At 27.4% G+C, this 24,679-nt stretch overlaps 1 protein-coding gene across 1 annotated transcript in view; it reads left to right on the top strand.

Moving 5' to 3' along the window:
- LOC100202661 (rabankyrin-5) overlaps window positions 1-24,679 on the top strand; it is a 46,122-nt gene that overhangs the window by 9,824 nt on the left and 11,619 nt on the right. Inside the window, exons 9-19 of the mRNA XM_065807385.1 lie at window positions 711-1,045; window positions 2,272-2,367; window positions 4,793-5,029; window positions 5,267-5,519; window positions 7,645-7,813; window positions 7,913-8,049; window positions 11,330-11,468; window positions 18,211-18,411; window positions 23,403-23,579; window positions 23,653-23,800; window positions 23,918-24,008. Of these exons, the coding sequence (XP_065663457.1) occupies window positions 711-1,045; window positions 2,272-2,367; window positions 4,793-5,029; window positions 5,267-5,519; window positions 7,645-7,813; window positions 7,913-8,049; window positions 11,330-11,468; window positions 18,211-18,411; window positions 23,403-23,579; window positions 23,653-23,800; window positions 23,918-24,008 (1,983 nt within the window). The remainder of the gene's footprint in view (window positions 1-710; window positions 1,046-2,271; window positions 2,368-4,792; window positions 5,030-5,266; window positions 5,520-7,644; window positions 7,814-7,912; window positions 8,050-11,329; window positions 11,469-18,210; window positions 18,412-23,402; window positions 23,580-23,652; window positions 23,801-23,917; window positions 24,009-24,679) is intronic.

Raw genomic sequence — 24,679 nt, 5'->3', positions numbered from 1 at the left:
TTTATTTACTATATAAAAAAAAAAAAACATAAATCATACAGAAATTTTTGTTTTAAATTTATAAATTAACTTTTAAAAGTTTTGGACTTACGTCCTCTTTAAAATGACAGTTTCAGTTACTTATAGTAACTAACTAATAGTAATTACAATAGTAATACTAATTAATAGTAATTACATGTGTATTCAGCAGCTGATGCAAATTACTAACACTTTAAGCCTTTTTTTATAGACAATAAAAATTTTAAAGTACCATAAATTTAGAAAAGTTTTAACTTTTCAAAATTATTTGCTAATAATAAGATGGCTGTTGTTTACAAATTGTAAACTGTGTGCTTGTACAATGTATTTAAATTCTATATTCCCTTTACATTGCTTAAATGGATTCAATTTTTAGTATAGTTATTTCTTTTATGAAGTAGAGCAAAGTTACATTTGTGGAGAGTGGTTACGAACACTTTGAATTTTCACTATGTAATTTTTGACAACCGTAACCACTTTTAAAGTATTTTTTATTTATAAACTATTTATCTTTTGTTTTGATTGCGGTTGTGGCGTTTTCAAATGTAGCCAAAATAACTGCTATTTAAAATTTGTTAATAGGAATTTATTTAGCCATAAAATTATGTTGAGTGAAAACACTGTAGTAGTTCATTTTTTATTCAAATACTTCTAGTTTAAGTTTGATTTCATTTTTTGTTGTGTATACTTAGTGGTGCTAATCCAAATTATACTACTACTGCCACTGACGCTTTGAAGGCAAAGGAAGCTGCTAGAAAAACTGAGTTTCAGCTGAAGTGTGATGAATCAAGGCGTAGAATAATTATGCTTGAAAAGTCAAAAGCCATGAAAAGAGTAAAGGAGATCAGAGAGTTACTCCAAGAAGAAGAGAAGTTAAAGTTGCAGAAAAAAAAGAGCGAAATCAAAAGTTATCAACCTGAGAGTACAAATCCGTTTTCAGAAGATGATAATTGTAATGCATTTGATGGCAATCCTTTTTTGGATCAAGACGAAGAAGAGGGTTTGCAATTAAATCAGTTAGATAGAGGTGCAAATTTGTTTCATTTAAGTTTATAAGATTTATATAAAAAGTTTTAAAAGTTTTTTAAATAAGTAACGAAGATTATAATTAAAAGGTTTTCATGTTTACTATTATGTTTTGAGTATTAATTATTTTATTAACATATTTGATTTGATTTAAATTTTATCAATTTTGAGTTCAAAAAATTGCAGACCAAGAGTGTATTACAAAAAAAAATTTATTGATATCATAGGAGATCTTAACAGAAAAAGGATATTAAATAATAATTTTATATAAAAACAAAATCACATTAGTTGTTTGTTGTATCAATTACAATCTAAAAAAACCAAATATTTCCCATATTTGGTTTTTTTAGATTGTAATTGTCCCATATTTCTGTGATTTTACTGAATAAAACAGTATGCTTTTAGACTTGATGTCTTTCATTTGATGGTCAACATGTTCCCATAAATGTTTAATGGGATTTAGGCCTGGTGATTGGGTGGCCATGTTCTTAAAAAATTCTTGATCTGATTTGGCTGCATATTTGAGATTTTTATCCTGCTTGTATATCCATCCTCGAGATATTTTTTTTTTGCATGAAGTAAAATAATTTTCTTACATATATTTTTTTATATTTCTTGTTTCATAGTTCCATAAAGCTGTTCTTTCAAAGCAAGTTTTTATTTTGAACTAATCTCACAATCAACTTTTTCACTGGAAATACATTTTTTTGATTATATGATCTCATAAATCTTATTAATAAAGATTTTTAATAATTTCCAAAAATTTGTTTAAAATATCAATTAACTGCCAATTTTGTAAGAAAAATGTAAAAAGCTTTAGTTTGTTCACAAATTTTTAAACTCGTCAAAAAAAAATTTTTTTTGTAAATTAATTTAAAAACATTAATTAATCAATGTTTGTTCAAAACATAATTGTAAACATCACAACTTTCTAATTAATATATAATATGTAGGCTTAAGTATGTATGTAAATGTAGGCTTAAGTATGTATTTAATGTAATTAAATACTTACTTAAGCCTACATTTACATACATACTAGGCTTAATTATGTGCTGAAGTATTACACAATTATTATTACAAAATTTTTATTAGCCTGTCCACAAATTTTGGATGCTACCATTCATGCACAATTATATACATATATAAACACACACACATACACAAATATATACACCTTGTAAAATATGTTGCAAGTAAAAAAAGTTATATTTCAAGTTTTATTTGCAGAGAGTTCCTTCTTAAATGAAATGCAAGCAGCTAGTTCAGCTGCAATGGCATTAACATCATCATCAATGTTTGGATATCAGAATGTTCACAAAGGAGGTTTGCATGTGTAACTCTATTTATAATTTTTTTTTTTTTAGTTTTAGGTTTCTATATTTGTAAAAAGAAAGCAAAAAGAATGTTTCAAGAAAAAACAAAAACAAAATTTTTAATTTTATTGTACTACATATCTTATATCATATATTAACACCTAACAATATTAACACCTAACAATATTAACACCTAACAATATTAACACCTAACAATATTAACACCTAACAATATTAACACCTAACAATATTAACACCTAACAATATTAACACCTAACAATATTAACACCTAACAATATTAACACCTAACAATATTAACACCTAACAATATTAACACCTAACAATATTAACACCTAACAATATTAACACCTAACAATATTAACACCTAACAATATTAACACCTAACAATATTAACACCTAAAAATATTATCACCTAACAATATTAACACCTAACAATATTATCACATAACTATATTATCAACTAAAAATCTTAACTCCTTAAAATATTAACACCTAACAATATTAACACCTAACAATATTAACACCTAACAATATTAACACCTAACAATATTAACACCTAACAATATTAACACCTAACAATATTAACACCTAACAATATTAACACCTAACAATATTAACACCTAACAATATTAACACCTAACAATATTAACACCTAACAATATTAACACCTAACAATATTAACACCTAACAATATTAACACCTAACAATATTAACACCTAACAATATTAACACCTAACAATATTAACACCTAACAATATTAACACCTAACAATATTAACACCTAACAATATTAACACCTAACAATATTAACACCTAACAATATTAACACCTAACAATATTAACACCTAACAATATTAACACCTAACAATATTAACACCTAACAATATTAACACCTAACAATATTAACACCTAACAATATTAACACCTAACAATATTAACACCTAACAATATTAACACCTAACAATATTAACACCTAACAATATTAACACCTAACAATATTAACACCTAACAATATTAACACCTAACAATATTAACACCTAACAATATTAACACCTAACAATATTAACACCTAACAATATTAACACCTAACAATATTAACACCTAACAATATTAACACCTAACTAACCTCAACTTCAAATGAAAATTAAAATGACCTAATAATCATTTTTAACAGTAGGCAATTGAGAAAGTAAACCAGCACCTCCTACCAAAAAACATATTTTTCTTATAATAATTACCACATGTAAACATTATTTAGTATTTTAATGTCAGTAACAGCAAACTTTATTTATTTTTTTATTTTTTTATTAATTCATCTCCTCAAAGCCGAGAAGGCCACTACAGATGAAGAGGCTACTCTTCATCTGTAGTGACTCTTATAAGTATTAACACCTACTGAATATTAAGTAAAGGACTATTGCAATTACAATCTAAAATTTTTACACAAAAATAATTTGATTTATCATTTATTATACATTTGTTTTTTAGATTAAATATTTAGCTGAAGTAAGGCAATTGAACTTTATATTCTGCACACTTTATATTTGGAATTCCTGATATTTTTCTTAACTTTAAATTTTTCCTAATATCTCAATCGTTTTCCATACATACAAGTTATATATTTTTGTAACATATTTGTTTTTAAACTTTTTCACTCATCACTTGTAAAAAGATTAAGAAAAGTTTTTAAAAAAAATTGGAAACAACTCAGCTAAATGCAAAATTAAGAAGAAAATAAGGGAAATTAAGTTCTGGATTTTTTACAGAGATTTTAAAATATGACCTGGATTTTTAAAATATGACCTAATGATCTATGCTTGATTTAAGAAAATTTAAAAATTTTACAACAAAATGACAAATAGAGTTATATAAAAGTTTAAAAGCAATTTAACCAAATTTTTTTTTTGTTCATTTGTAAGATCAGTTTTTTTGTTTTACCTTCTAGTTTTAAAAGTGAATCATTTTGATTAAAAAAAAAATTAATTATAGTAAATAATAATCAGAAAAAAAATCATAACGAATAATTTAAATTATTCATTCAAAATTACTAGTAGTTCAAGAATTAACTTTTTTATTAATTTTAACTAATTGTCAACTTATTAATTTTAACTAATTGTCAACTGTTATAGTTATATTATAATTTACATATCGTTGGTATACAAGGGAAATGCACTAAGTCCATTTTTTGGCAGTATGGAGTTATGGTTTGATATGCCACACAAATTTGATTAGTTATTAAGATTTTTTATTTCAACTATTACACAAAAACTTATTATTTTAACTGTTACGCAAAAATTTTTTTGTTCATTATTTCAAAATGATATTTTTGGACTTTGTGCATTTCCCTTTTATACTAACGATATGTATTTATTATAACATAATTATATTTTTTGCCATTTCAATTTTTTTACACAGGTATCAAACAATCAAAGAGATTAATAACAAGTTTTGATGGGCGAATCGATGTGCAACTAATTCAATCACCCACTGATGTTGAAAAGTTTGACTTTGAATCAATGCAAATTACTCAGCTTGATATTGAAGACGGCCTACAACAAGATGTTATTACTGATTGTTGGAACTGTACCCCTCTGCATTTTGCTGTGATAGAAAAGCAAGAAGAGATTGTGAAATGTTTTATTAAGTATTCAGGTACTAAATAATTACCACTAAATAAAGAAGTTTTTTATGTCTAAAATAGCATTTATTAACTGGTTTCTTTCTTTTTCTTACCTGAACATTGCCTAAATAGAGTCATAAATGAAGAAATATATTTGTGTATATTTAATAAACTTATTTATAAACATATTTTAAAACTTCTTTTGCTTTTTTTGCTTTTTTATTTTTTATTGCTCAAGAAGATTTATTAGTGGTTTTAATTTTTTTCAGAAAATGCTTCTTTGAGTGGTGGGCGACTTCCAATTGTACCTGACTTTAACGTTTTGGACAGTGCAGGTCAAACTCCACTCTTGATTGCACTCTTGACTAAACAATACAAAATTGGGAAGTTGCTAGTTAATATGGATGTTGATCTAAATATTTGTGGAGAAGATCATCAAACACTTTTGCACAAAATGATAATGCACAGAAATGTTGAAGCATGTTTATTTTTGCTAGAAAATGGTGCAGATGTCAACAAACGGTAATGTTTTAAGTAATACAAAATAATAAGCCTAATATAATTGCTTAATATTATTTTATTTTAATTGCTTGTGGCTAGATATACCCATACTCATTCATTGCAAAAATAAATGAAAAAATGAAACAAAACTAAGTAAACTATGTGTTTTTAAAACAGACTAAAATATTTTATCAAAATTATAATTTACTGTTATAACTATATAACTATATTTTTATTAAATTTTATATAATTTTATAACTATATAAATATATTTTTATTAAATTTTATCAACTTTTTATATGTTCTAAGTTTCTCACCACAAAAAATTATTACATTCCAAAAAATCAAATATTCTTTAAAATTTTGTGCTTTTTGCAAAATGTCATTTGTTGGTGAATTTAAATACATTTTTTCAATATTTAATTTTATTACAGACGTTATTTAGTTTTTTCTTTTGAGCAGAACAAAAAACTACTAGTTGCGTCAACTGGTTCTAAACTTTCAGTTTAATTTCCTTTTATTTTAAAACTATATGACAGAATTAATAAAGTAAAGGAATTAATCAGGCTAACTTTGTATGTATTTTTTGATGGTCAAAGATGTATTTTTATTCTGTATTTAGTTTTTAGGTTTTATAAGAATATATTTAAAAACTTCACTATGCTTAACAATACATTTAAAAAACCCACCTTGCTCAACAGTATGTAATGCTTAAAATAAAAATAGTTATGACAATAGATTGATTAAAGTGAATTGTATGATGAACTCAATAGTTCTTAGCAAGAAGCATAACCATTTTACGTAATGCAAGGGTTATAATTTTAAAAAAAAACATTTTTTTTATGGTCAAACAATACATTTCTTGCAATACAAATTGAATATTAACAACAGCCTCATTCTTTACCTCTTTTAAAATTATCTTTAACTACTGACGATAAAAATGCTTTGCAAAGGTTATCTCTTTTGATTGTGGTTGTTATTTTCGATTAATCTCCTAACCATCCTTGTTTGGAATACTGTTGACATATGGCTGGTTTTGTTGATGATGACCTTTCTTTTTTAAATAAATTCCAAAAACATGTTGTAAATCAAGTTGAGCCAGCTCTAGCAGCTCAAACCTCTATCATATTGTTGTAAGGTTTCATATGTATATATAGTTATCCTTGCTTATTTAGATCAAATTAAATTCGAAAGTTAAAATTGTATAAAATTTACAACTGACACATTTTGGAAGCGATGGAAAATTTATAGGGTCATAACTTTTAAACCTTGGAATATTATTTAATGAAATTTAAAACATGTTGAAATTAAATTAAAAATAATATAATAAAAAAATTATTTTCATAACTCGTTGCTCTCATATTTAGCGTTGGGGATGGTTCGACTTTTTGGGGTGTTTTAGTTCTTAAGCTCCAATCACCATAGTTTTTTTTTGCAAAATCCTTTGGAAAAAAAATTAAGAGTTTGCACAATAGCTTAAAGTGTCATATCATCAACAAAGTGTCATAATATCAAATTAAAATGTCATAACATCAAAAAATTCTATCTACACAACTGTTTATTCACTTTTACAATGCACTAAAGTGAAAACCTGTGTATGTGTACTAACTAACCTGTGTTTGTGTACCAACTTATTTTTGTTCAACTAACTTCCACTATTCTTTTTATGAAACACTCTACAACAAGTTCACTCTGCTCAAAAAATATAATTTCTACTTTTTATATACTTGTATATAAATTATATAAAAAGTAGAAAGCCCAAATAAATATAGACTTTTTAAGTTATTTATATATAATTTTAAAAAAAAGTGATATAAATGCAAAAATAAAAATAAAATTTAAAAAAAAATACGAACACTTTTTATCATTTTTTATTTTACTATTTTATTATAAACAGTAAGCAATCAATTTTTTTTTTTTTCATTAAATTTTTTAAATTTTATTTTTCTTAATTTTACTGTAAACAGAAATTAAAATAATTTATTTTGATGTTCTTATGTCATAACATCATTTTTTGTTAAAAGATTGTTTAACTTTACACTCATTTTCATTTCATGAGCATTTAATTTTATTGATTGAACATTTTTTTAACTGATCTTTTTTTTGTATGAAAGAAATTTTTGCTCAATCAATTGCCTATCTATAGAAGCAAAGAAAACATGTCACCATTGCAAATGGCAATTCATTTGAGACTAACACCTGTTGTGGAAGCTTTATGTATAAGAGGTGCAGATGTAAATAGCAGTGATGAAGATGGAAATACAGCACTGTGGGTAGCATTAAAAAGTCACCAGTTAGATATTGCTTCATCCTTAGTAATTGTTATTTTTTATAATTTTGCATATATGGGTGTTGTGTATTATATTCTGTAGTGTTTGTTCTGTAATTTTGTTAGCTGTTTGTATGTTTCTCAGGTTAAACATGGTGCTGATACTGACTTTTGGAGTACTGGTATTAATAATTGTGTTTGGACATTGCTTCATCGAGCTATATTTGAGAGGGATGAAGAAACTGCATGCTTTTTAATTCGTAACAAGTGTGATTTACATAGGTATTTATTTTTTGTTATTGCCATCAATTTTAAATCATGTTAAATTGTTTGCTTTTCATAAATAAGGTAAAAGTTTTAATCTTAACTTTCATTTTTTCACTGTTTTTATCTTTTTAATTTTTTTACTTGAATCTGATGAGCATTTAAACTTTTTATTTATTTATTTCTCAATTGCAGTTTTTCATTTTCCTGTTTGTTGAACAATTAATTAACCAAATTTTTTTTTGCAAAATTAATTTTTTATATTTTAGTAATAAGAAATACTGTTTAGCTGCATTATTGTTTGTATTTTTGACATTACAGAAAATATGATGCTGTTTTATTTTTTTTGTATTATTGATGTTGAATTTAAATTTACTAACAGTGTGTTATTAAATGATACGATCTGTCATAATTGAATCTAGTAAATTTGATGGTGTACACCATTGGTGTTTGATGGTGTATACACCATTGGTATTTATAAGACTAAAAGTAAGTGACTTCTAAAATTTTGAGTTTATTTAACATCTTCGCTTCCAACAAGTCTGCAAGCAACCACTAATTAGAGTTTGAAGTTACTGGAAGAGAAAAGATGAGGGTTGTAGAGCAAGATAACGATTGACAGGCGACTTAAAGGATTGCAAATTATATGAATCAGGAAAGCAAGATGAAGGAAGCAAATTCCAAAAAACTAATGTTCGAGGAAAAAAACTAGACGAATAAGAGTTTTTGGAGCATTTAGGAACAGTCACAGAAAAAGGATGAGACTTAATTGAATGACGAGTAACATGAGAATGAATTTTAGTAGATGGCACAAGAGACGCTAGCTCTTTAGAGCAGTGCCCATTATAGTATTTATAGAAAATAAAAAGAGAAGCAACATTAAGACAATGTGATAATGGTTGGAGGTTGGCTGCAAGAGCAGGCCCAACTATGTTTACAATGCATTTTTGCACCTTGTCTAAAAGAGAAAGGGCATCATTAGAAGATCCGCCCCAGATATGGCAACAGTATTCCATACAAGGCCAGATTTGAGATTTATAGAGATAGAGAATATAATCTGAAGTAAGAAAGTGTCAAGCTTGATAAAGAGATGCAACCTTAGCAGATGTTAATTTTACAACAGATTTGATATATGGTTTCCAAGAAAGATTGGAAGTAAGATAGTTAATCCTAGAAAATGAAGAGTAGATGACTCATCGAGTACATTACCGTTCATAAATATAGGAAGATCTAAATTATTGCGATAACAATTTGCTGAAAAAAATTAAGTTTTATCTGTATTGAAATTCACCAGCCACTGTGAGCCCCATGCTGTTGCAGAAGTGAGATACTTTTCAAGCTCAAATGCCCCCTCCAAGCAATTAGAGAGTGTTAGCTTCTTATCACCACAAGAGTAAATAGTAGTATCATAAGTGAACAATGCCACCTTAGATGTGAGAATATCTGGAAGATTGTTGATATAAATTAAAGAGGGCCAAGGATAGAACCTTGAGGAACCCCTGAAGTTACAAAATAAGAAGAAGCGTGCTGTCCATCAAGGACAACTTTCCCAGTCAGCTTTAAGTTAGTTGTAAGAGGTACAATAATAGAGGGATTCAGGTGATGAAGAAGAATGAGATATTAGTTTTAGAGAGATCAAACTGTTATCAGAAGTACCTTAGGGTGAATGTGGAGAAACTGAGCACTGACTAGGATCAGAAACAAGACATAAGTCGAGTAGAGAAGGTAAATGATTCGGGTTGTCTAGAAAGCGATTTGGAAGGTTGACTATTTGAGTTAGGGATTGAGAAAGGCAAAAGTTGTGGGCTTTAATGCCTGCAGAATCACTGACACTAGAGCTAAGCCATTCAGTGTGATTAGTATTAAAGTCACCGACAACAACAATATTAGCTGATGGATAAATAGAGAGGGCTTGGTCAACATGATCAGAAATAACATCAAAAAGAGTGCAGTCTTGAGATGAAGGGGAGCGATATAGAACAAAGAGAAAAACGATAAAGTGAAGTAGTGCTAAACGAAAGCACACAAAAGAATAGTCTGTGGGTTCAAACCTAGTTTCACGACAAATGGGTGAATTCTTACAAATGTAAATGTCCAGGCCAAGCATGTGACTATTGGAGTCTTCATGAATTAAAAGAAGATAGCCATCAACACTAGGATCGCAAGATGAGATATCTGAACTCAAATTAGTCTCACAAAGAGCAAGTAGGTCGGGTGAACTTTGCAAGAGATAAGACTCAACAGAAGCAAAGTTACTTCGAAGACCATGAATATTAGTGAATGATAGGTTTAGAGAACTTGGTGATGATGATAGTTTTTTGTGTTGTATAGTTTTTGGTACTTTATTCATTTTTAAATTTGTTGAAGAACTTGACTCAAAGCATAGATAGAGCTCAGAACACTGTTTAACAGCTCAAGCAATTGCCACATTACTATTAATAAACCCTAAGCCGTAACCAAGGGCTCCAAATGTGGCCTCTGCAATGCACACCAAAAGAACAAACAGGGACACCATTCATGCGCAACATGGCAATGTTAATACTTTGATATTTTTCAACTGTTGATGGAATCATCCTCTCTGAGAGGCTGAAGATCCAGCATTCAACATCCTAAACTGGAAACAATGTATTAAAAATACATCTGCGCCAGCCTAATAGATGAAGAAGAGGTGCGAGGCTGGTCAACAGATAGAATCTGTTTACCCCTTAAGTCTTTACCTAGGAGGCCTTCTACAAGACTAGCCGGATGCATTTAACACATTTAATCTGCCCAAGATGAGTATTTTTATCGAGACACCATCTCTAGCTTTTACTCAACCAAGAGCCCCAAAGCAGGGGGTGTTTTAAGTCGGAGTTGGCATTTCCTAGCCTTTACCTAAAAAGGCGTATCCTACAGGGCATGAAGCAGATTGTACTGGGTTACGTGTTGCCAGTAGCAGGATAACCTGACCTGACAGTTGACTTTGCAGGATAACAGGCCTGACAGGATAACCTGACCTGACAGTTAATAAATGATAATGCATTAAGGAATATAGTTACTTTTTAATTTCAAAAAGTTGTTGTTTGCTTTGTAGTCCAAACAACAGTTAACCTGATAGGATAACAGCTGACCTTACAGTAACAGTTTACAGGATAACAGTTGACTTGACAGATTAACAGTTGACAGTTGACAGGATAACAGTTGAACTGACAGCAACAGTTGACCTGACAGGATAACCTGACCTGACAATTAATAAATGATAATGCATTGAGGAATATAGTTACTTTTTAATTTCAAAAAGTTGTTGTTTGCTTTGTAGTCCAAGAAGACCAGGCTTAGATGGTGGTAGTGCCAGTGAAGGTATTGATGGGCTCACACCATTGCATTTGGCTTGTGCATCATCTCAGGATAAAGTGGTTCAATGTTTAATAGAACATAATGCTGATATCAATATGCAGGTAATGATATCATTTTCATAATAATAGTAATCTAAAAGTTAAAATAAAAAATTATATGAATAAATAAAAATTCTAAAACATCTCATGTGAAGTACTGCAATCTGTTTCTCTGCATAATGTTCTTGTTTAACAAGGTTTGTGTCTTGCAGCAGCCTTGTTTAACAAGGTTTGTGTCTTGCAGCAGCCTTGTCTAACAAGGTTTGAGTTTTTCAGCAGCCTTATTTAACAAGGTTTGTGTTTTGCAGCAGCCTTGTTTAACAAGGTTTGTGTCTTAGCGTTTAGGGTTGAGAGAGAGTTACAAAAAAAATTCATCTTTGACTGTCATCTCTTTGAGGATGTATGGTCCTCTCTTTGAGGATCTATATGAGCCTTTGTCTGATGTTTGTAAGATTTCTTTCTTTTTTTTTTTACAAATATAACCATTTTTACTGCTCAAGTAGTATATATAATCAAACAATGGTTTTTGGTTTTTAAACTATAGGTTTGTATGTGGCTATTTTTTACTTTATTAAAAAAAATAAAAAATTATAGCCATACAAAAGAAGGTTATAAGTATGATGCAGGAAGCAGTTGCATAGATACATTTATATTTTACATGTGGGTAGTTAGAAGTTACTAGTTAGTAAGTACATTAATAACTAATTATAATACACCATTTGTTTTATAAACAAACAAAAAATTTATTTTCAAACTGTTCTTGCATGTTCAACATTATTAATAAGTTAACATTATCTTGTTTTGACTAAAAGATAAAGCATTATATTTTGTTATGACAAAAAATGAAGCACATTTTTTTGTATTATTAAAAAGTTTTTGTATCATTAAAAACTAAAATAAATTTGTTTTGATTTTTTTACGCTTTAAATTTATAAAATGACCTTATAAAACAACCTTTTGCAGCTTAAAAACAAATAACTTAATATAGACTATTAATATAGGTTAGAGACATAGAAATTATAAACTAAACCCAAATGTTTACAAACATAAAAAATACATACATCTTACAAACATGAAAAATACATCTTACAACAGCAGTTTCTGTTTAACCTGTGAGTTGCAACACCAGCAGGAGTTGCCAGACAATTTGCCTGGGGTCACCATTAGACCTTCTGAAAATAACTTGTTTATGCAATAGTTTCTTTCTATCATCTTAAGTTTAAGTGATGACTCTGACTACAGTCAACCTACACTAAATCATCTACACCAAATTGACAATCATATGATTCGTTCAACAGATGTATGGAGCTTATATAATTTAACTATTTTGGACATTTCAATTCTTGCAATCCTGGACACTCATTGACAAACAGGCAGGCGTTTTCACATTTTTCAGCATTTTAACATCTAAGTTATTTTTAATTTAAATGTCCAGGTTTAATAATTACTAGCGCGTCTATTGTTTCTGGTGCCAAAAATGGCTGCCGTCAATTGACCACATGCCCATTGTCGAGAAAGTGTATTCTGATGGCACTAAAGTTGCAGGTATGCACATGTACTTGCACACTAAAACAGCATAATTATGTTTTCCATCTTCCAGGTTTTAAAAGAGTTTTGTCCATAAGACAAACTAATAAATAAATTGAGGAGTTACGATTTATGTAAAGGAAAACATTATGTATAATGTGAGGAATAGTAAGTGGATTTCTGAATCATAAACTCAAATAAATTTACGAAGTTTCAATGTTTTTAGAAATTTTGTTGGGGATAAAGAAATTGTAACTATTTAAATTTTGAACAAGATTTTCAAGACCTTCTTTTGCATACTAATATTAAATTGTTATATTACGATTAATGATTTTAAATTTTAAAAATGAATGAAATAGATTTTAAACTTATCTAATGACGGTTACCCCTCATTTGGTAATGTTACCCAAGCAGTAACCAACAGTCAGGTGCCTGGATAGCTATTGACAACTTTAAGCAAAACTAAAAGTTTGAGGTTGAGTTGTATTTTATCAAAAAAAGTAAAAATGCAATTAAGACTATTAAAAGTTAAAAAAGGCTTTACAAAATATTCATGCATAATTTACAAAGTATTCATGCATAATTTACAAAATATTCATGCAAAATTTACAAAATATTCATGCATAGTTTACAAAATATTCATGCATAGTTTACAAAATATTCATGCATAATTTACTTTTCATTGCAATTTACATGCTTCATATTATTTCATATTCAATATTGAAAATAGTGCATAGAAATAAGTTAGATATAAGCTGATTATTTTCATATATAAATGGTTACAATCTATGCATCAATTGGAAAAAATGAACAATAAAATATAAAAGTTACAGTACGGTTGTTTCCACACTGTGAAACCACAACCTAAGTTTAGCAAAATTTATTATATGTTAGATTAGTAGAAAGTAGAAATGAATTGGATATGAATTTTTGCAAATTTAAATCATTTATGTACTTATTTTGATCAAACTTTCAATGCACAGTTTCCATTCTTTTTGTATGTATTTCACACTTATCGTATATATTGTTGACACTTATCGTGTATTTTAAAATCTGCTTTAGTGTCAAGTTCATAATGCGCTCACAGTTTCAAATAAAAGATTAATGCATTGTAACATTTTATTAAAAATTTTTAGGTACACAAATGAAAAAGAAAGACTATTTAATAAACATAAAGTATACAATAATGAAAATATAAAATAATATTTTCATCAATAAACATTTATTATGAATTAAAATTTTAAAATATTTCTAATATTTTTAGTACTTTTTTTTTTCTCAAAATTTTTTTATTTTTTTATTTTTTTTCTTTTTTGCTTTTACATTTAATTTTTCTTCCAAAAAATTAAGAAAGAATTGGCTACAGAGCAAAATTTCCACATTCTCAGTATGTTGTCTTAATACAGGGTGGATTATTTTGAATGTCATTAATAGGGAGTTCAACAATGTCTGTGCTGATTGGCCAGAGAATTCAACAGACCTTAATTGCATTAAGCATGTATGTGCAAGGCTTCAGAACAGCATTTTTAAAAATCCCAGACCCTAAAACTGCCAACAACTCATCACAAGAGTTCAAAAAAAAATGAGTTTCCATCACCCAAGAAAAATACTACTCACTTATTGAAAGTTTTTGCACTAGAATTTTGGAATATTCTGGTAAAAATAATGGAATAACTCACTGATCAGTAACATTGTCCTAAAGATTTTGTGAAAAAATGAATAAAAAATATTAACTAACAACTGAGTTACAGTCATTTATAAAAGGAAACTAGGGGGGTCAGAAATTAAATGTACAACCTATTCATGTTTTGGTCTTATATTTTGTCTTGCCGTTGTAAAAGAATTTAAGTAAAATACTATTTATTTTATGGTAAAAAAGAATTATTGATTGGACATATGATATGTATGGAATAATAATTTTTTTAGTTCATACTTATTTTTCATTTAAAAATACTACATTAATACTATAATGATAAGCGTTTTTAATAATATTAATAATAGTTCATGTTTTATTTACCTGATTAAGTTTGATTTAGAAATAAAATTTTATGTTATCTTTTTAAATTTTTTTGTTTTGTTTGCTTTTAACAGCTGCTACTTTAAAAAAAAGTATTTTCATATGCTGATGTAATAAACGATTTCATATGCTGATGTAATAAATGAGTTTGTAAAAGTAACTATGTATTGCGGTTTCTACATATTCAAATAGAGGTGCATGACAATGTAGTTTATACACAAAATATAAATACAAATAAAATAAATAACTACTTGACTCAAAATTTATGTTAGTACTTGAAACCTACGATAAGTGTCAACTCATAGTAGGTGTGGAAATGATTGTATTTGATATAAACCCTTATTAGATTTTTAAGTTTCTTTTTCTTTCTTTTTTTTTTAAATAAAAGCTTTAATAGCGTAAAGTTTGTTTTCTTAAAATAGATTTTTTAAGTAGCATAAGGCAATGTATTTATGATATTTGGACAAACATTGCACAGAAAGAATAGAATTTTTTAAAAAAATTAAGTGATCCTGGGATTGATACTTGGTTAAATAAACAAGTTGCCAAAACCAAAATGGTACGCTGCTATGCTAACTCTTTTGCTTAAAAGTGTTTAAGAAATATTTTTAAACAAAAGAGTTTTAATTACTTTTTAATGCGCAATGTAAGAGTTGCATTTTTTTATTTTTTTTATTTTGATTATAAACATAAAATACAACTCAATCAAGTTTTGTTATAAATTTTTATATAGATGAAATTTGTGTGCCTGTGATATTGAATCAGCAAGAGACAAGTATATAAAACATATCTAAAAGAATTTTTAAATTAAAGTAATAAAGTTACTTTCAGAAGACAAATGAAGCCATTGATAATTAAGAATAAAAGATAAATAATAATAAAATCATTTAAATAAAACTGCATAAGTATTTTATTATTTTACTGATACTTTAATTATTTCTATCATTATAACCAACTTATCCTACAGCTATGTGCGTAAATTAATTTAAAAAATTAATCATGGCTTAACAGATAAAGAAATATTAGGTGCCAAAAGAGGGCCGAAATTTAAGGATAACAGTATAATAAAAATTGAAATAGCCAAATATTTAAATAATGACAGTAGTTATGTTCAGTAAGAAATTGCAGAAAATTTAAATAATATTGGAATCAATCGCTCACAAAGTTATGTAAGTAAAATTTAAAAAAAAATGGGATATACTAGAAAGAGGCTAACTTAAATAGAAAGTAACTAAATGACCAATTGAAAGAAATTCTCTGAGAATTTCAGACGCCAGACAATTATTTGCAAGAGAATTAGCAAACTATAATTATGACCAATTAGTATTTTTACATGAAACAGGTTTTAACCTGCACACCACTACTAATTATGGATATTCATTGATAAATCGTTATGGATATTCATTGATAAGTTCGATCCCCACCACGTCCCTGGTAGTACTGCGCTCAACTTGTTTCTCCCCGCAGCGGCCTTGTTCGTCGAGGTTCGTGTTTCGGAGTTATAGAGTTGAGAGAGGGTTATAACCACCATTAAGTAGCCTCCTCATCTGTAGTGGCCTTCTTGGCCTTGAGGAGGTGAATAACAAAAAAAAATAAAAAAAAATAAAAAAATCAAAAAGCATATGTTACTGTCCCAGCCAGCAAAGGTGTAAATATTAGCTTGATGATGGTTATTAATATTAATGGAATAGTCTCTTATGAGTTAAGTGATGGTGCTTATAATTCAGAAAGATTTAAAAATTTTATTACACAAAATTTTATTCCATATTTCAGAAGCAATCCAAATCACGTTCTTATCATGGATAATTGTAAATTTCATTACAGCAGAGATGTGTTGAGATTATTAAATGAAAATCGGATTATATTAAAAATTTACCTGCCTATTCTCCCCAATTGAATCCCATAAAGGAAGTTTTTGGTGAAATAAAAACAATTTAAAAGAGAATGAAACCATTGGCAAAAACAAGAAACACAATAAAAGAGCGCGTTTGCTATCTACTAGACACCCGATCAGGTAGTTTTGCTAATTTTTACAAGCATCTTAGGCAATATTTATTGTTGGCGTTGTCTAGAAATTCTTTTATTTAAAAATAGATATTGAACTTGAAAACGTTTGTGGAAAATGTTTTTTATAATTTTTCATAATTTATTTGTTTTATAAAATAAAGTATTTATAATCTTGTAATAAAATGGTTTTAATTATGGAATAAAGTGATTTTAATTATGGAATAAAGTGATTTTAATAATGGAATATAGTGGTTTTAATTATGGAATAACCCTGTATTAAAAGTGCTGAATAAGGCTTGTCTTGAATGATCATATATTGTTGATAGCATTTTGTTTTCATTGAGAGTTAAGAAACAAGTCTACTGTTTTTAGGGTTTTTGCCATTTTCATTGCTTTACCAAAAGGAAGCAGTTCTTCCTATTGATTTAGATTGCAATTTAATTGCTTTTAATAATAATGACACTCTACAGCAATGATGATTCTTACATCTAAAAAAAAAAAAAATAATGACACTCTACAGCAATAATGGTTCTTACACATAATAAAAAGTAGGTTTAGAAGAGCTAAATGCAATAAATAAAATGAAAAATGAACTATTAGATAAAGCTTATCAAAACATAGAAAAATATATTTTAAAAATTGCAAAATTGTGATATAATGAATTTTTCCGAATTATAAAATAAGCATAAATTAAAAGTGTTTCTAAAAATTAGTTGAAATTAGTTGAAAGAAAAATAAAGTGTTGTTGTCTTTTCTTTGTAATATTGTCATTTATTGTTATTTGTTAACTTATATATTGATTTTCATTCCTTAAAATGAAGAAATATTGAAATATTTAATTTTTTATGCTACTACCTGTAACTTTATTTTCTAGTAGCATGTGTATCTTTCACAATTACAATGTAGGGTAGTTTAACATACAAAGAGTGGATACACTTTATCAGAATGCAGGTGTGCCTTCTATGTGAAAATGGGGGTAGGGGTGGAATTTGCTAAAATAACTGAAATTTATGTGTAAAAAACAGCCCTTTAAAAATCTATAAATAAATTTATTTTTTATCATCAGTAGATCATTTATATTTATTCATCAGTAGATCATTTTTTTAGTATGAAATAATCAATTTCTTTATGAATATTTTGTGAATTATTTTGTAAGATTGCTAAGTTGCTTTTGTAAGTTTAGCCTATACTTTTTTGAGTTAGGTGACTTTTTTTTGTTATATAATTTAATATTGTTTATGTATTTGGTTTAAGGATGCTGATGGTCGAGCGCCAATACATATTGCAATAGCTGCTAAGAATCCAATTATAACTCGTATACTTCTTAGTCATCCAGACATGAACTTTTACATCAAAGATGCTCAGGGGCAGACACCTTTTATTGTTGCAATGAACTGCAGAGATAATGATGCTTCTTCAGCTATTTTAGCTAGAGAACCATATGCAGCTGAGCAGGTAAAGTTTAAAATGTTTGAAACATTTTTGATTTTAAATATTTTTGATTTTATTTTACAAAACTATTCTATAATATGGGATGTCACTTTGTTTTATAAAACTTTTCTATGAAACATATGTCATTTTGTTTTACAAATCTGTTCTATAAAACATGTGGCATCATTTTGTTTATAAAACTGTTCTATGAAAATGTGATGTCATTTTGTTTATAAAACTGTTCTATGAAACATGTGACGGCATTTTGTTTATAAAACTGTTTTGTGAAACATATGATGTCATTTTGTTTTACAAAACTCTTGAAACATGTGACATCATTTTATTTATAAAACTATTCAGGGCTCGAATTAAGCGTATCGCGATTGTTAATATATTTAAAAACTCGTAAAAGTTAGCCATACAAATGTTTCTATTACTATCTTTCATGTTGTTAACACATAATAAAAGCTTCTAACTAAAAATTATTTTAACAAGAAATCTCGAATAGAATATGAAAGACGTGATACCATTTTTTTATATTTTCATTTTATTTAAAGCGATATCAAGATCAAGCATTTTCTATAAATACGCAAGTTACTTTTAGGAATTTTTTTTAAAAAGAAAACTATTTGAACAAAAACTATTTGAACTAGAAAACTATTTGAACAAAAGAATTTTAGTCTTCTAAAATTCTCTTATTAATTTAGAAATTTGAAATTAAAAAAAAATTGATAAAATTTAAAAAAATTTTAATTTCAGCGTCACTTGTAATACCCAGTGGCATAGCGAGGATCACTCCTGAAAGTCAACCGTATATCTAACTACAGTAACAATATTAGATTTAGAACATAGTGCAAGTGAGAATGGAAGTTTTATTTAAATCATAAACATTTTGAATAGTTTATTATTTTTTGTTTCATGAAAATGGTTTTCAAACATTCTATTGCAAATGTAAAACCAAAAATTAAATTATAAAAAATTCAAATTAAAAAAATAAATTATGTTACTACTGTTCAGAGGAAATTTTTTCTAAAAAAATATTTTAAGCATATACTTAAACTTATGAAAATATTTATTAAACCAAATTTTTTTTTTTTTAAACAACTTTTTTCGATTTATTAAACCAAATTTTTTATTTTCACTTTTTATTGCAAAACAATTTGAATAAAAAAAATAAACAAAAACATCAACAATGAAAAAATTAATTATACTTAAATTTTTAATAGTACACTAGATCAAGAAACAATAAGTTATAAAAAATGTGGTATCTAATATTTTTTTCTTTATTTGGTCTATAGATTATAGACTTGTATGGTCAATAGGCATGTTTTTGCGCCAATTTGAAGTTTAAAGTTATACAACGATATTATTTTAATTTAGTATTATTATAATTAGAACAATTATATTTATTTACTTTGTTTAATTTTAAATGTGTTTTATGTTATTAATGTTATAAACTGTATAAAACAGCGTCGTGAAGTTGTTTTACATTAATACAAGCTTTTTATATTGTTAAAACAACTTTTTAGTCTGTATTATTGGTGTTTTAGAACTTTTTATGTTTTATCGTCAGCAAAAACGTATTAGATAGTTTTCTATAACTAAATAAAGTGGTTCAAATATTGTAATATTTTACTTTTTTACTTTTACTTTTTTAAGTATCATGTTAATTAAAAACAATTATTAAAAGTAATATCGTAATAGTATTAAATGTGTTACTTGCTCATTACACTATAACTGCAACTTAAACTTTAAATTTAATCTGTAAATTATAACAGTGTTTTACCCTATTTTAAATTCTGCCAAACAAGAAAATTGTAAGATAATATTTAAATATAAGACATATTATGTTAAAAAATAACAATTACAAACTAATGTAGAAAAGATACAGTTTTATACTAACGATATAAGCCCCTTACTGCAAAGCGGTGCCAGTAATGAGGTGAGAGAGGGGGAGGATTTTTTTTCATGATTAGATTTTTTTGCGTTAATTCGAATCCTGCTGTTCTATGAAACATGTGGCGTCATTTTGTTTATAAAACTGTTCTATGAAATATGTGGCGTCATTTTGTTTATAAAACTGTTTTATGAAATATTTGGTGTCATTTTGTTTTTAAAACTGTTCTATGAAACATGTGGCATCATTTTGTTTTTATAAAACTGTTTTATGAAATATGTGGCGCCATTTTGTTTATAAAACTGTTCTATGAAACATGTGGTGTCATTTTGTTTTATAAAACTGTTCTATTTTGTTTAAAATTCATTTGTTCAGCAGATGTTCATAAAAATATTCACATGGAATAACAAAAGTTTTACATTCAGCTTTAACACATGTTCAAAATAATTATATATAATAAATACATTTAGAAAGATATTTTACATTGTATGCCAATTTATTTATATCTTTATAAAGTTCAAGTATGTTATATTAAATCCATAAATTGTATAACTTTTTTCTGGTTAATCCACAAACTGGAAAGTTTAATACTTATAAAGAATTGTAAGATAAAAGAATTAAAGCTCTTGAAAACTTAGATTTGATTGGTGCAAGGTTGCAAAAACATTGTTATAAAAATCATTCTTGATGTTGTTTCAGTTGAAAGCTGCAGATAGAATAAAAAATGAAAAAAATATATTAGTTTTTACTTTAACTAGACTATGGAAAAATCATGGTTTTAATTTTAAAAATAATAAACCGGGAATGATAAATAAAGTTTATGTAGTGTTAATAATAAGACGAATAAACAATCAGGGCACAAAGTAAATATAGATGTTTTTATTTCTCCAATTTTTAAAAAAGGAGCAACATCAGACCCTAATAATTATAGACCAATTTCACTTGCATGCACTTGTTGTTGTGCAATGAAAAGAATTATTAACTTTGATATTTCATTTCAAAGAGACATTGGCGCAGCTGCAAAATGGGCTAAAATTCAAAAACAAGCTACTAAACTAGTGCCTGCTTTAAGTAAACTTAATTATGAATCAAGACTCAAAGTTCTTGGTTTAACTACCCTTAAAGATAGAAGAATAAGAGGAATGCTAATTGATTGTTTTAAAATTTCCAATAGCTTTATAAAAGTAAACTGGCAGGTCCCAATAATTAAACCACACTGGCATTATCTCAAAGGTCCTGCAGGAGCAATTGGAAATAATCAACACCCCATCGTCAAGCAAACCAAGATTAACATTTGCCAAAGAAAATTCTTCTTTGCTAATAAAATCGTTACATATTGGAATCAACTACCGAAAGAAGTTGTCGAGGCTGATAATGTCTTCCGATTTAAAAATAGACTTGATAAACACTTATCATAGTGATGCCAATATTGAAAAACAATTGAACTGCCATAGTCTACAAATTATTTGGTAGGTTCACAAATATTATTATGTAGCAGTTGTATCTATAATAATAAATATTATAAAGTGTTTAACTCAACGTAATTTAATAGCCAATAATTAACATAGTTTTCTCAAGAAACTTTGTAATTGTACAAATTTTTTAAAATTGGTAAATGATTTGTGTATTGCACTAGACAAATACTAACAATAGATGTTGTTAGTATATAAATAATAACAGATGTTGTTAGTATATAAATAACAACAACAGATGTTATTTATATTGACTTTTGAAAGCCATTTTATTCCTAATTTCATTCCAAATTTACTCTGTTTAACATTTATTAAATTGGATTGCTGCATTTCTCACCAATAGGTGAGTTTAGTTAAGTTCATTATTAAGCTCTCATCGTTAGTGGAGTTCCTCAAGTATATTAACGATTTAACTGCTATATAATGATTTAACAGTATATAATGATTTAACTGCTACAGTTAACAACCTTGTTTGTTTTTTAAAGCTATATGTCGGTGACATCAAGTTATATAGTTCATTTTGCAATGCTGATCATAGCCACAACTTAGTTTGCTCTTGATAATGTTGTACTTTAGTCAGAAACATGGCAACTACCTACAGTTGACTCTTGATATCTCGATTTCTCAGGAAACCAAAAAAGAAAGTTTGAGATATCAAGAGTTAGAGATGTCGAGAGGATTTTGGTTCAAACAAGTGCACAAGGGACCGAAAATAAATTTTAAGATACACAAATGTTCGAGATATCAAGTTGTCGAGATAGTGAGAGTCAACTTTATTTCTAAAAGTAAGTGTTTAGTTCATAGGATTTTGCCTGCTTCATTGAGAAAGTGTATTAGCTTTAACTATAACTTAGAAGATCATACTTTAGCTTGGTCTTCTAATCCAAAAGATCTTGGTATAACTCTGGGTTCTCACCTTAACTATAATAATATATTTCAAGCGTTATCCATGCAACTAATACCAGAGCATAGTTTATTTTAAGATGCTTTAAGTCTCGCAATCCTAGTATCTTAGTAAGAACCTTCACTACATATATTTAGCCTATATTGTTTCAATATAGGCTAAATATATGTTTCACAAAAATCCTGTACTTTAGCAATTAAACCTAATATAGCCATCTTCAGTTGCTTGGTTTGGAGTTGCTTGAGATAAGGCTATCAAAACATGACTTATCCACTCGCTTTAAAATTATTTATAACTTGCTCTTAATAGATAAATTTATGTTCTTTTTTATTCGCAATAATAACAAAATGCAAGGACATAAATATAAAATGTGCAAACAACAATGTGGACTAGATATTTGTAAATATACTGAATTGTTAACATTTGGAATCAGTTGCCTTTTGATGTTTTGATGTTTTTAATGCCAATAATATCAACATCGTTAAAAGTAGAATTAACTCACTTAATTTTGAAAAGTTGGCGTTGACTGCATACATCATTGTTTAATTTTTATATAAATTTTTAAAAGTTGTATGGTGTTACATAATTTTAAGACATGCTGTTTGTGTCCAACAATATGAACCCGTGTGTCTTTTAGAACAGGTGTTATTTGTTCTAGTAAATACAATCTAATAATATTTTTATTTGAGCATATTTTTTTATCTTTTTGTGTTATTAATTTTATTTTTTATTAATCTTTTAGTTTGACAACAAGGGTCGCAACTATCTTCACAAAGCAATTATGAATAAAGATGTAGATGTTATTCTCTTTTTAATAAGTATTGAAGTCAATGTTAATTCTGTTATAATGGATGGGTCACAGAGAACACCTCTGCATTTAGCTGTCCCAACTGGAAATGAAATTGTTGTTAGACATCTGGTAACAATTTTTATCGACATCTTTTAAAAAAACTTTTTAAAACCTGTTTTACGTACTAAAATATTTTTTTCAGATTCTTGCAGGAGCTGATGTCAATGCTGTTGATAAAAATCGTCAAACACCATTACATTGCGCTGCTATCGAAGATAAGCCTTCAATTATATCAGTTCTATTGCAAAATGGTTCTAACCCAGACCTTGTCGATATTAGTTTAAACAATGGTAAATTACGCTTAACTTGTAATGTTACTGTAATTTCTTCTTTTCTTTTTTTTAATTCTATGTTTTTAATACTTTTTAGCTGTTGTAATTAAATTTTAAATAAATTTTGTTTCTCAGCCCTGCATTTAGCATGTCAGCATGGAAATTTAGCATCAGTTCGAACATTATTAACTGAATCAAGTATTAATGCAGAGATTTACAATATTCGGTAAGAAGTACATCAAGACCAACTGACAAATTTAATTTTTGTACAAAATTAAATTTATATATATATTTAAATTTATATATGGCCAATTCCATAGTTCAGTGACGCATCATGCGGAGAGATTTTTTTTAATAGAAATTTTTCTATAACTCAAAAATAATTTTTTATTACTCTAAATCAATCTTGAATTAAAATTTTATAATATAAACTAAACACAATTGTATTAACATAACACTGCTACATAGCAAAAATTAAAACATGAGTTCAGTGACGCAACGCGGAAAAAAGTGTTTTTTTATCAGCATACTTTTAAATGGAGTTTTCGCTGAAATTTTAATTCTTGCTTGACTTATTAGATTTTTTTGTTGTAATTTATTCATTTGGCAATAATGTAGTCATAAAAAAAGCCACAAACAATAAAGTTTTCATATCGTTTTATTTTACAGAAAAAAAACTATCAGTTCAATGACGCAACGTTCAGTGACGAAACAAAAAGACGAAATCTGACACAAGACGTTTTCTGACATGTGAATTACAGATATTTGCAAATCTTGTAATACTAATGCAAAATCTGCTGTTGACCTGATTTCGTATTGACTAGTTTTAACTCTTAGGGCTGCGATTCGCTTAACAGTAGCTCCTAATCCGTCAACCGCTCCTTTCCCGTGCATCGC

This window comes from Hydra vulgaris, chromosome 10 (assembly GCF_038396675.1).
Source record: "Hydra vulgaris chromosome 10, alternate assembly HydraT2T_AEP".
Lineage (NCBI taxonomy): Eukaryota > Metazoa > Cnidaria > Hydrozoa > Anthoathecata > Hydridae > Hydra > Hydra vulgaris.
Note: the sequence above shows the minus strand (reverse complement) of the source record. Positions and strands in the feature narration are given on the sequence as shown.